The sequence below is a fragment of the Echinops telfairi genome, unplaced genomic scaffold, assembly GCF_000313985.2.
Source record: "Echinops telfairi isolate 266 unplaced genomic scaffold, ASM31398v2 ScPeMD7_7424;HRSCAF=8462, whole genome shotgun sequence".
Lineage (NCBI taxonomy): Eukaryota > Metazoa > Chordata > Mammalia > Afrosoricida > Tenrecidae > Echinops > Echinops telfairi.
Genome location: NW_022111324.1, coordinates 3,904,981 through 3,917,986, shown reverse-complemented (window position 1 = coordinate 3,917,986; position 13,006 = coordinate 3,904,981). Strand labels below are relative to the sequence as shown.

General features: G+C 48.9%; 1 protein-coding gene across 5 annotated transcripts in view; it reads right to left on the bottom strand.

The window, feature by feature from the left end:
* Window positions 1-13,006, bottom strand: part of PBX1 (PBX homeobox 1) — a 326,552-nt gene that overhangs the window by 21,886 nt on the left and 291,660 nt on the right. For 4 of the 5 annotated variants that reach the window (XM_045298311.1, XM_004706765.2, XM_045298313.1 and 1 more), the window contains 2 exons: window positions 11,976-12,088; window positions 10,570-10,659 (listed from right to left, as the gene is read on the bottom strand). In XM_045298311.1, coding sequence (XP_045154246.1) covers window positions 10,570-10,659; window positions 11,976-12,088 — 203 coding nt within the window. The remainder of the gene's footprint in view (window positions 1-10,569; window positions 10,660-11,975; window positions 12,089-13,006) is intronic. The other variant, XM_045298314.1, reaches the window with a different exon arrangement.

The following is a 13,006-nucleotide window of genomic DNA, read 5'->3' as shown; positions in this document are numbered from 1 at the left end:
GTCCGAATGGACCTACACCAGGGTGGGCGGTAAGGGTCCGAATGGATCTACACCAGGGTGGGTGCTGCGAGTACGAATGGACCTACACCAGGGTGGGTGCTGCAAGTACGAATGGACCTACACCAGGGTGGGAGCTAAGGGTCTGAATGGACCTACACCAGGGTGGGCGCTAAGGGTCCGAATGGACCTACACCAGGGTGGGCGCTAAGGGTCCGAATGGACCTACACCAGGGTGGGCGGTAAGGGTCTGAATGGATCTACACCACTGCCACCGAGTAGATTCCAACTCGTCATGGCCAGATGGGGCAGAGTAAAACGGCTCCTTAGGGTTTCCGAGACTGTACTTCTTTACTGGCACCAATAACCTCATCGTTCTCTTGCAGAGCAGCTGGCGGATGGGCTCAAACTGATGACCTTGACGTTAGCAGCCCAACATATAACCCACTATGCCATCAGGGCTCCCTATCATCGTGACAACGTGTTTCTGTCTGTTGAAAACCTGAATGCAAAGAAAGCAATGTGAATCCTTCTCCTACAGGAGCACCGGAACAGAACTTCTAGAACTTGCTCAGGAAACACCAGGAAATGTGGCTAAAATACAGAAGGCCATTTATAAGGCCTGGCGTGGGGCCTGTGATTCAGCATGTCTCAAGAATTCCCGGGTGGGGCTTTGGCTGTTGGTCTGAAGACCAAACTACAGATAGAAGAATAGGACCAGGGAGAAAGGGAGGAGAACTGGGGGGAGCAGACACTGCTGCCAAGGATGGGTCACCTGGGAGACGGGAGACAGAAACTGGTCCTCACTTATCCCCCAAAGGTTAAAGAGTTCAAAATGAATCCAAAGACATGTCTTGCTTAGGCTTGAACAATTATCAGGTACAATGAAGTTAGTGGCTGGCCCAAGATGAAAATCATTGTAAGAGTACCCTAACCAATTAAAGTCTTTAGATTGTAAATCTTCCTGCATATTATTTCCCTATTAAAGGCACATGGCCATGTTAATCTGAGTTCATTTCTGGTACACGGTTAATTTTTAATAAAGAGTTCTATTTATAGGAGGATGTTTTTAAACCCAATGCTTACTTTGCTGGGTTTGGTGATTTGGGGCATCCACTGTTCTTGAAACATGATCTTTGGTCGTTCCACCTTTGGTAGAGCCTCTCGATAGGTGGTTCTCAAACTTCCTGATGCTGCGACCCTTTCATACAGTTCCTCATGTTGTAATGACCCACCCCCCAACCATAACATTATTTTCATTGCTACTTTATCACTGTCATCTTGCTACCGTTATGAATTGGACGACCCCTGTGAAAGGGTTGTTCAACCCCCAAAAGAGTCATGACCCACAGGTTGAGAACCATTCCTCTAAAGTTTTGGATCTCCAATATGGTCGTCCCTAGCCACATATGCCTTTTAACATGAAAATGAACTCAAGTCAAAAACTCCCTGCCATCAAGTTGATTTGGACTCATAGCAACCTGATAGTGCAGGGAGTTAGCGTTAACTGACTCAAAAGATCCTAAGGATCAGCATTCTCCTGTCCTGTTGATAGACTGGCAGCTAGTGTGTTTCTGCGAGGCGGGGAGATCGGCGCCCTGCTATTTCAGACACTAGCAGGGTCACTCCGGTTGGGTAGGTTTCAGCAGAGCTTCCAGACTAAGACACACGAGGAGGAAGGAACAGGTGGGCTACTTCTGAAAGGTCAGCCGCTGAAAACCTTACAAACTGTCTGATGGAACGACAGAGATTAGCTTCCTGGGCGGAAGGCACTTCTCAAAGGGTCTGGATTACAGTGAACTATTTAATGTCGTTCTTTTAGGAGCCCTGGTGGTGTAGTGGGGGACATTTGGGCTGCTAACTGTAAGGTTAGCAATTTGAAGCCACCAGCTGCTCTGGGGGAGAAAGATGAGACTTTCTACCCCTGTGAAAATGTATAGTCTCGGAAACCCAGAGGCAGCTCTACTCTTTCCTATCGGGCCAATATGAGGCAGAGTGGACTTGACGGCACTGAGCTTGAGTCTCTGTAAGGCCCACTAAATGACCTTTCCCTGGCGGCTCTAGCAAGGTGGGGGCAGATGCAGCGAGGATTCAGGTGTGAGTGCTCCTTCCCAGGATTCATCGTGAGTGCTGTTGTGCTGGGTATAAAGTGGGCCATTTCTAAAGCAAGAGAGGTGATCAATCCTCACTATCAGCAAAAGGCAACATTGGCACATGTCCTCTGGACCCTGACATCCCAATGCATTGGACCTCCTTCATCTGGGGACATCGAGAAGAGCAGCAGTGGTGGAGCCAGGAGCCAGCGCCTGGGAGAGAGCGGTGGACTTCTCAGCCCACAGAGTGAAGCTGAGTGCTCCGAGGCAGGAGGCTGGCTTGCGGAGTGGGTACCCCTGAGCCCTTAATGCAGGAAGCTGGGCTCACTAACCCATGGGGCTGGAGCTGGGTGCCTTTGGGTTGAAGCCTACGGTAGAGTGGCACGCCCCTTGGGCATTTATTAGCAGCCCTAAACAAACTTTGTCACATGTTCTGTCTGAACCCCTGTATCCTGAGTGTTTCTCACCTGCATTGTCACCTGTTACCTTCCCCAACAAACCCCATCATCAAGAACATGGCTATTGCGAGGAATGATAAAAGCTAGAAGAAAACTCGAGAGTGCCAGGGAAGACAAAGCTGAAAAATTAGAACGTATTATGGGAGACACGCATAAGTCAAATTTAATGACGTGGCTGGATCCAAGCTTTGGGGGAAATAGGAAAATAATCTTTGCTTGTAAGTAGAATTACACAAGATGGAATTGGAAGAAGGCTTCCAGGATCTTAGGTAGCATCCAGCTGTATTGCCCCTTAAGGCACTTAAGAAACTGAAGTCTCTCAGGGGAAAGTGCCTTGTCCACAGACAGTTAGAAAGTGGTAGCAATAGAAAATGCCCATATATACACACACCACTGTGAGTGGTGATGCTCTGAGTTAGAGCTAGGTTTGAGCCCAACAAAATAGGTTGTGATTAATTCTACAAAAAGAGCAGAGGCGTCTTCCAAACAGGATGCTTGGTATCCTTGATCACAGGCATATGGTCTGTGGGTTTGCCTTGGTAGCTTTCTCAAACTAGCGCTGACTGGCCTTGCCCTTAAATCCCCTCCGACTCTAGAATGGTGACTATCTCCTGAACTCCAGAGTTGGTTGGCCCCCCTATGACTTGCTTTCTAAGAACAGAAAAGCTCATCCCAGACAAAGCAGTGAACCAGACCCAAAGTAAAACCCCTTCCCAATGGGCTCAGGGCATTCCATCCTTTCAGCTACAAGGTTTCTCTTTGACTGGGCTTGGACGTAAGTAATCACATCGTCTCTTTCCCACGGTCCAGATGTTACTGATTGCTGGACGACCAGATTAACAAGTGAATGTGTGAATACGCCAATAAGCAATTTGGTCTCCTTTGTGTTCTGTGTCTTTAAAAGGGTTTTCACTTGGAAGTTGGGGAAGAGGGAGGAAGCACATGAATAGTAGTTTTGATAAGACATGAATTTGCTCTTTTCCAACTATTTTGGGGCTGAAGTAGAGTGCCTGTCTGGCCTCAAAGTTGGCATGCAGGTTTCAATGTCTGGTCTTGAAGGAAGAGGAGAGACTTATTTGTATCCCCCCTTTGTTGTGTCAGGAACAGAGGCTCGGCTGTCAGCTCCTGGGGGTGGGGGTCTGTGTGCTGTTGCTCTGCCTGTGACCCCTGTCGTCCTTGAGCATGCCCATGGCTACCTTTCCTCTCCATTCCACTTGTCCCCTAGCCTGTGCCTGTCTACCAGAAGGCACCAAAAGACAACCGATGTGTGATGGGGCTTCAAGAAGTTCAAGGAAAAACTCCATTAACTTTTAACTCCAATTTTCCCAATGACGTTTTGAAGCCCCTCCACCCCCCTATTAGAATCCCTTCAGCATTCAAATTCAGCCTGGCAGGGTAGAAGGGCTAAAACTTGGTATAATTAGAGTGAATTTTTAAAGACTTGCATGTAAATTTTAATTATCACCCTCACGTCCCAGTGCTACAATTCTACAATAACTGGCAACGTGTTATTAATATCTACTTTAAGTGGAGGGGAAACCCCTGAGAAGCCATTCTAAAAAAAAAAAATTAGAATTATGGCACGTTGCCAAATGTTACCAAGTTACCCTTTTGCTAATCAAATGTCTATAATAGGTACACTTAAATTAGAGGCTTTTTTTTCTTCTAATGATTCTTCCTTTTATCCTCCAGGGAATGATCTAGCTGGGGTCTATGTCTAGAAATAAGAGCTTCAATCATAGCCTTAATCTAAGAACAACCAGTTCTTAGGACATGGGCCTGCTCCATGCCTGACGCCACGGAACGACCACGGAAGACATGGGTGCGAGAGCACAGGGTGGTGAAGAGAGCAGATGGTGCTCTGCCACCAGCAAGAACAGCATCGGGGGCTTAACGGCTTATCCTAGAACCAGCAGTTAAGTCCCTAAGTCCCCACGGAAGAAGTACACCAGCCTGTGCGATCCAGGAATTGTAAGTAATAATAACTAAACCCAGAAAACTGTATTAGAGCCTCAATTCTGAATATCCAGTTTTCAGAAGGCCACTTGTGACAGTGTTACGCCCCAAACCTCCTTGCAGGGTGCCCTGTGCAGATTCGTCTCAGGCAAATCCGCTCAGCGTACTGACCACAGGGACAGCGACGGCGTGGGTCTCAGGCACAGTAGGGGAGTACGCTGTTGGGCCAGCCGGCGACGGCCCGTCTAGTTCATTCAAAATGTGACACTTTGTCATTTGAGTTCCTCTGGATCCAACGTATTATATTTTTCTGCTTTGTTTCCGATTGAGGTTTTCCTCTGTTTGATTCTGTCATGGTTGCTGGGCCGTTTCTGTGTGTTTTCATTTCGTATGTTTTTTTTCCGAATATGAAAACCAAGACAGGAGAACCTATAGACAAAAACCACAGCCGGTTTCCTAGTTTCCAGAGAACTGGCAGGGAGTGCACAGGCCAAGGAGAACTAGCAACGAGGAGGGCGGGCCGTCCTGGAGTGGGCCGTGATCAGCGTGGCACGACTCTTATCAAAATGAGTGAACCTGTGAGATGTCTGACGTAAGAATTCTATGGGTGAAATGGGTCAGAATAAACCAATTCCTTTTGAAAGAGAGTTGCACAGTTTGATATTTTTGTTTAACGAAGGAGTCTATGAATTTGTAGCAAGCTTTTTTACTTACTGTCATATATGACTTCATTATTAAAAACAAAAACACCTATAGTTCTCTAGATAAAGAGGAAAACCCGTCACTAAATTTCCATTACTCTAATTGTCACAATGCCAAATTAACAAGGCTTTGCAGGGTAACGTGACGTGACTAGCATGTCCCACTTACAGGGAGAACACGAACATTTCTTTTTTTTTAACATGGGTGCTTGCTTCAGAAAAATCTTACCAGGGTGTCTGTTGGCATGCAAGGCTAGCTGGGGCCTGAACTCCTATTAAGAAGTAAGACGGACTGGAGGGACCCCACTCCTTTTAATTCATGTGAAGGAAAAAACAAGTCTCCGTAAGACGGAGAGATACAGTGGCTGCAACCAAGGGCTCACACGTAAGGACACATGTGAGGGTGGCGCAGGGCAGGTGGTGGTCCGCTCTGGTGTCCACGGAGTTGCTATGAGTTGGAACCGACGCAAGGGCTCCTGACGACGAAGACGCTGCGCTTTCTGACCACGTCTCTGGGAACTCAAAGGGAGAGGTTCATGGAAATGCTTGCACCTCCTTCTAATTGGAGGCCTGAAGATACAGTTTGATGGATGGGGACTGGGATGAGCTAGAAAGTCAAGTGAGGCTAACTTTAATGAAAGAGCAGTCTGAGAGCGGGGTACACTTGATTGAAGCTGAGGTACCCTGTACTAATAGTAAGCTCTAGAGGGGTCTAGACTTACCTGAGAGGACTGCTGATCCGCCTCAACTGGTAAACTTTTCAGATGAAGCAACAGCACAAGGAGATGACAGTGACTCGTCAAAAGAAAAGCCAATGAGAAGAATCCACATTTCCTGATTTCAGGTTGCTTCCTGCATGCAGGCTGTCTGTGTAGGCGCTAAACCTACACACAGTAGGGAAGCCAAAGAGAATCCCACGACAAACCCTGCTGAATTGCTAGACAAATGGCTTAGGAGCAGAGCAGTAAAGCAGTGTTTCCCAAAGTGGGCAATAAGTAGGGGGTGGGGTGAGAGGGAGTTGCTGTAAAAGCAGATACTTATACTTTATCCTCTCTTATAGGTTAAAGCACAAAAGGTTTTCATTGCCAGCGGGGTACTGAGTAAAAAAGAAAAAAAAAAATCCTGAAAAGAGGGTGGTAAGCCAAACAAGTTTGAGGACGTATGTGTTAAAGGACGCAAAAGACTAACGCTCTTCATCACCTGCCTTTACAGCTGTAATGCTGATTCGAATCACACTCTCAGACGATGTCCATTGGCCAACAATGTAGAAGACTCTGGCCCCAAAGGAAGACTTACAACTCCTTTTGGTATGTTTGCCAGTGAGTGAAACAATGATAAAAAAATGACCAGATAGCTTTTGGCTGACAAGAAACATAAGGCATGGCCAAAGGTCACTGAAGTGAGTTTTTATTCCCATGGCATCTTGGTCTTCTCTGGTTAGGATTATTCATGCAACAGACACGTTTTAAGCAACGAATAGATATAATTTAAGGCCACACACCCATTTGGCAACGAGAGACACAAAGAACAAGTAATAGGGTGTGTTGTCTGTATTTCAAGAAGAAAGGAGCCAGGAAGGCAGACTAAGAGAAAGAGAGGGGGCAAGGAGAGGGGGGCATGAAAGAGGAAGGATGGTTTTCGTAGTGGGGTAAGATGAGAAGGGCATGGTGGTACAGGGATGAGAGGACACGTACAGCGATGACATGGATGACATAGGACATGATGAGCCATGTAGGGGGAAAGTGACCCTACTGGTGCCCAGCGTCTGTTTACCTTGGCGATGCAGAACAAGGCTGGGTAAACAGCTGGGTTGGGATAAGAGTGTGGAGGGCCCTGAATACCAGGCTCTGCATTGGATGAGGCTCCAGGAGTGAGCGGGGAGTCACCTGATGATCTCTGAGCAAGGAACGTCTTCAGACACCAGGAGATGTGTGCAGATGGAAGAGGCAAGTCAAAGCAGTAGCAGCAATGAGGTGCTGACTGCGATCATCTTACTAATTAATGACTTCTTTTAGACCTTGGATGGTGACAGTGGGACTGGAAAGAAGGGATGCGATAGCTAAGTGATCTTGAAGTATGTCTGATTGACAGAGAAGTGAAATCATCTCCCTCCATTACTGGGAGCCCTCTACCTAGTAAGTATTGCCATTGTCATTTGAGAACACAAAGTATTAAAGAGGTATAATTTGAACTCTGAAGCAGCAGCTAAGAAGGGGGTCTTCCTTCAGGCCTTGCATACCTCAATATCCATCTCAAAAGCCTGCCTTTCCACCAGAGGAGAAAAAAACCTACAACTGTGTCCAAACCTGTCCTCAATAGGAACCACCTACTGTGACAACAGCTCACACAAGTGAGGGAAAAGGTCAAATTAGAGAGTTCTCACTTAGAATGCTTCCCACAGCATCCACGCAGAACAACTTATGCTTCAAGTCCCTTCCTGCTTATTTTCTCTAAGGCACATGGTGCGAAAGGCAGGGCTTACTGGACCCATTTCACAGAAGACCCTTAACAAGCTTGCCCAGGGCAATGCACAACCTCCCAGGGTCAGTCTGCTGACCCCATGTGCGGGACTCTTAACCACCACACCTTGCACCCACCCCCAGTGCTACTTGGTTGGAGTGAAAGCCCTGGTCTCAGCTCTGCTGTTGGGAAGTGCTGCTGAGTGCACTGCCACTCGAGCGAGCCCATGGGCCCCGGCGGGGCTTCTAGCCTGTCATCTTTACTGGGGTCGCCCACTTGGTCTCGCTCCCATGGGGCTACTCAAGGGGTTTGAGCCAACAACCTTTTGGTCGGCGGCTGAGCACTTCCATTTGGCGCCACCAGGGCTCCTCAGTCTGAGCTTTAGAAGATGCAAAACAGATGCCGGTTGGATAAAAGATGGGTGCTGTGAAAACCCCGCCAGGGAAGAGGGTAAAAGCTGCCCAGAAAATGTCCTCCACAGAATGAAACACAATGCAGAGCCCAGATGGGAATTCCATCCCAGCTTTGGGGTGACGGGTTGTTTATTTTTATTTCTTGGCTCAAACCTTTCATTCCTGTCCCATCTCTTCTTCTCTCCCTCGCTCTTCTCCTGGCAGCCCCAGCAGCCCTTCTACGCACGCACGCACGCACGCACACGCCAGGGCCTGCTGCCACCACCTGAAAATACATCTGACTAGCACAAGCTTAGTCTCCTGCAGGTGGCACAACTTACAATTGATCCCAAACAAACATCTCCCATCGCGCTCTGCCTTTGCTTCGTTTACCCTGCATATGAAGGGCCTACATATGAGTGAGCAGTTCACAGAGACAACAGAAATTAATGCAAAATGATCGACTCTTTCAAGTGTGGCGGGCCTATGCAGTCAGATGTAATTGTCTGCACATGTTGGGCTATGACTTCAGAAACGACTCTCAGCCCACCAGATGACGTCAGAGGCTCAGTGCTGACCCCACCCCCAGCCCCACCGAGTCTGCGCACTGGGATGGCTGACTGCAGAACCGCCAGCCCCGATTCCTACCCAGGCCCCTGGACTTTGCCTAGGTCCCTTCTGGAGAAATGCTTCGATGGTTGTCCTCACACGAGGGCTTTTCCTAGGGGTCCTCTCTCCCACTCAGGCAAAGAGCAAACTTTCTCTGGGAGGGGCGGCGATGGGGGGGTGGGGTGGCGGGAATCTAACGTATATCTAATATGCAGGGAAAGCATAACTGTGTGTGAATACCCAGACACAAACTCAGAGCCATTTCAAGCATGTGAAAGCCATATTTGAGAATGAACGTCCCCACCACGATAGCTTGCGTTTCTATAAACGTGGGCTCTGGCAGATCAGCCATGACTATAGTAATAATCACTAGTATGGTTATAACAGTAAGAATCATCAGTACTTTCCATACAGGATAGTAGAATCCTTCTGAAAACGTGACCAGATTGTCTGGAGGGCATTAAACAAGTGTTCACAGTCCTGTGTCCCTCCCAGACGGGGTCTTCAGGGATATTAGACAAACTCAGAGGGGATCTGCCTGAAAAGGCAATAAAGCAAAGGGGCCTAAAACATCACCAAGACCCACGATAACCTGTGCTTGACGGCCCCCACCCCCGCCCAAGACATCCTTACCAAGTGGATAGCCAAACCATGCTCAGATGTTCCCAGGGCCAGGGCACCCTTGATTTCCAGAGGCCACCCGTCTCTTGCTGAACAGCCCTGACTGTGAGGAAGACCCATAACCGCTGACATGACATCTGGGCCTCTGTGACCCTGTCCTACTTACTTTAGAGCACTTGTGAGGACGCGAATCCTTCCCAGATGACCAACACTCTCATGTACCACCCACCTCTTCCCCTCCTGTAGGTGGTGAATTCCTAATCCTCCCAACCCTTCCTCAAATGGCAAAATGACTGGTCTTCTCTTACTGTCTTCCGGTGTGGCCACGGCCAGGTCTGATGTGGCCAAAGCAAAGTGGAAGGGGCCACCAACTCTTTCACTCTAGCGCAGAGGACAGGCGAGGCTTTCAGTACACGAATACACTGGCCTACCTTTGCTTCCTCCCCACATGTATCGCCACCAGCCAACCATGGCTTTTGGAGCCCTCAGGCGACGTCTACAAGCCCAGGGAATGGCCCCGTGGTCTAAACCACAGCCTCCTTTCCCATGCTGCCCCGGTCCCTGCTTGCTGTCCCCGCTGCTGACCTGGCGGATGGTGGATCTGAAAAATCAAGTTGGATTGCTGTCCCAAATCTACACTTGGTTCCCCGGGCGTCTGTCTGATCGATTTCCCTCTGTGCGACACAGCTTGTCGCTATGAATTTTCATGCTAGTCAGGAGCCGCCAGCGCACCCGAGAACAAGTAGAAGACGGCCCTTCAACACACCCGGCCTCTCAGCTAATTCTTTGGGTTGTTGTCTGTGGACAGACTGGGAAGACATTGTTGGGTGCACGTGTCTGTTTGTAAAGCCCACACAGACTTGGATGCAACGGACTTTGGCCACTGGGCTTCCTCCCCAGGTTCCCAGGCCTCAGCTTGTGGTGACATTGCTCCCACTGTTGTACTAGGTGTCACCTGGTTAGCAGCTCCTCTCAGCTGAGTGCATGTGGCCGCAGGTGCCATGCAAACACTGATTGTGCCTGACAGCCTTAAGACGCCAGCTGCGTGCATGAAGCCTGCCCAGTCGCCACATAATGTGTGTGTGTGTGTGTGTGTGTGTGTGTGTGTGTGTGTGTGTGTGTGTAGAATGCTGCCAATGGCGTGACCGATACAGATGCAGGAAAGTAGGTGACCATACAGCTAAGGCAAGTCCTACTAAGTGGCATTCCAAACCCTGTAGCTTTAAAATAATGGGTAGTGAGAGGATCAAAACAAAGGGGGCGGGGAGCCTGGTTTTCTTACACTGATGCCCTGCGGACTGTACATCTGACTGGCTGCGAGTCCGTCACTGTATCCTCCTGTCTGGCTGATAACATGGCGAAGGGTATCCACCTAAACAGATGAACAACAGAGAAGAAATTAGTCAGGAAGACGTAGGGGGAGGGAGGCCGATCATCTTCACACAGGCTACGTTTGGGGCACGTCAAATCCTTATACCCACACTGGAGAGGCTTTTCCTGGGGAAGGCCCTTTAGCAGGAGGCTGAGCCCTCTCTTTCTGCCCCATCCATGGCCAGATCTGAGGTCAGTAAATAAGACGGTGAAAGGCTAAGAGAAAGCTGGAGTTCCCAACAGGGACTGGGTGAGGATAGGGGGTTTGATGGAGGGAGCAAAGGAATTTTGATTTCTCCCTCTTGGTCTTCCCTATGGATCATCCTAGATGGCCCCTCCTTTGCTGGGTAGCCAATAAAGGTCAAGGTTCGGCTAAGGGGAGCCATCATGGGTGGCCATCTCACAGAGGGAGAAATACACGAATGACGACTCTTGTTTATTTTGAGGGACTTCAGTGAGTGCCAACGACACAGTCAATTGACTGAACTCTGTCCATGACATTGCAATATTTCTAGGCAACATTCCCTACATAAGGGGCTGGGGCTGTTCCAGGCAGGGAATGCCTCATGGAGAATGGAAGACTGGACAGACGTGGCCCAGAGCTTCCTGTTCATTCTCACACTTCACCCTCTCCCATCACCCTTCATGCTGAGCCGGTAGGAAGGCTTCGTGAGGTGGAAGGGAGGGCACGTGGTAATGAAGAGGACTGAGGGTGCAGACCCTAGGACTTCTTGAGTTTTGGCTTCTCAACAAGAACTCATTCTCATGACCAGGAACCCTGATCCCTCGACTCCCAAGGATGACTGAGAAGATGAGTTTTGTCAACCTGGCTGAGTGTTATTAAAGGTTAAACTAAAAGCATCATCTATTTGCCTACTCATCATTCATTCCTTCCTTATTTGGCAAATAAAGCATGTAGGAAACCAGAAAAAAATAAAATAAAAACAAGGGAGCCCTGGAAAGTGAGACAGCAGGCGAAACTCCTTCCTTGTCCTTCCGTGAACAAAGAGCATGCTGGTTCTACTTGCCTGAGACACCCTGGTCACCTCACCTGTCCTCGCTGCTCCTCTCCTGCCTTCCTAGTGTGACTGACAAGCCAGAGCCAAATGCATTCACCAAGTGTGGACGAGATTCCCCACGACAATGGTTGTCTTGGTTTTGGTTGTTGGTAAGGTTTTGTTTCTCTTTTGTTTCTCTCTCTCTCTCTCTCTCTTTTCTTCTCTTTCTCTCTCTAGACAGGAGTGGGAAGTGCCAATAGGATTGAGGGCTCTTGGACTCTAATGTATTCACCTGGCGGCACATTGGCTGGGTCCCTACCTGTGATTGCACGTTGGCTCCAACCTGGGCCCCTTGGTAAGAATCCCCATTGAGTGACTGCACGCTCATGAACAAATCTCCAGAGTTTGACATGTTAAAAGAACTGGAAGAACCTGGAAAGGAAAGAGTGAGGCACCTGAATCACAGAAAGGAAAAGGCTCAACCCCCGCCACTAACAGCCAGGAGGAGGGATGACATGCAGAGCAACCCCCCAAATAAAAACGAAAATGCAAACAACATCCACAGAGTCTGGTTAGTAGCATGAAGAACAGAGCAAGCAATAAAGGGTGCATATTGTCCGTGTTATGTGGAGCCACACCTACGCGCTGTCAATAGGACGTTCCCCTCAGGACGTCAAGCTGAGACCTCGCTCTCTCGCTCTCTTATGAGTCGATGTGGAATGGAGACCATCTCTTCCATTACTCTAGGATTCTAGGGTTGGCAGCCAGGGGACCAGAAGCAGAGGAATGAGAACTGGCCACTAAGGTTCCTGCCCCCACTGGGCTGCTCAGGACTCAATTCTGCTATGGCCACACCTGTCTATCCTCCTGTGACGAGCAACACCTACAAGACGAGTGCACGAAGACAGATCATCCCACGATAAGGCTGCCCTGTGCTACGAGCACACACATAGTCCTGATGTCTAGCCAGAAGGTGGGACCCTTGACAACTGTGCGAAGAGATGAGATTAGCTACTCTTCCAGACCAGTTGCATCATAGAGGACGATGACACAGAATAATGGCCCAGGGATCCGTGTGCATGCATGACTATGAAATGATGCTAAGAATAAGTGGGCTTCAACAGGGCAGTCTATCGGCTTTCACCACCCAGAGAAGGGGCCACAGTGCCTTTAGGTCTATCCGGGCACCAGCCCCTCGCTCACCTACTCTCCACTTAAACACACGGTGGTGGAAAAAGCTCAATATTACCCTGAAGTCGTCATGCAGCTCAGTGCATTAGGAAAGAAAGCTCAACGTGCAAGGTTTGGTTAAAACGTGACGTTAGCCTGGAAAGGAGAGACCTTAGGGAC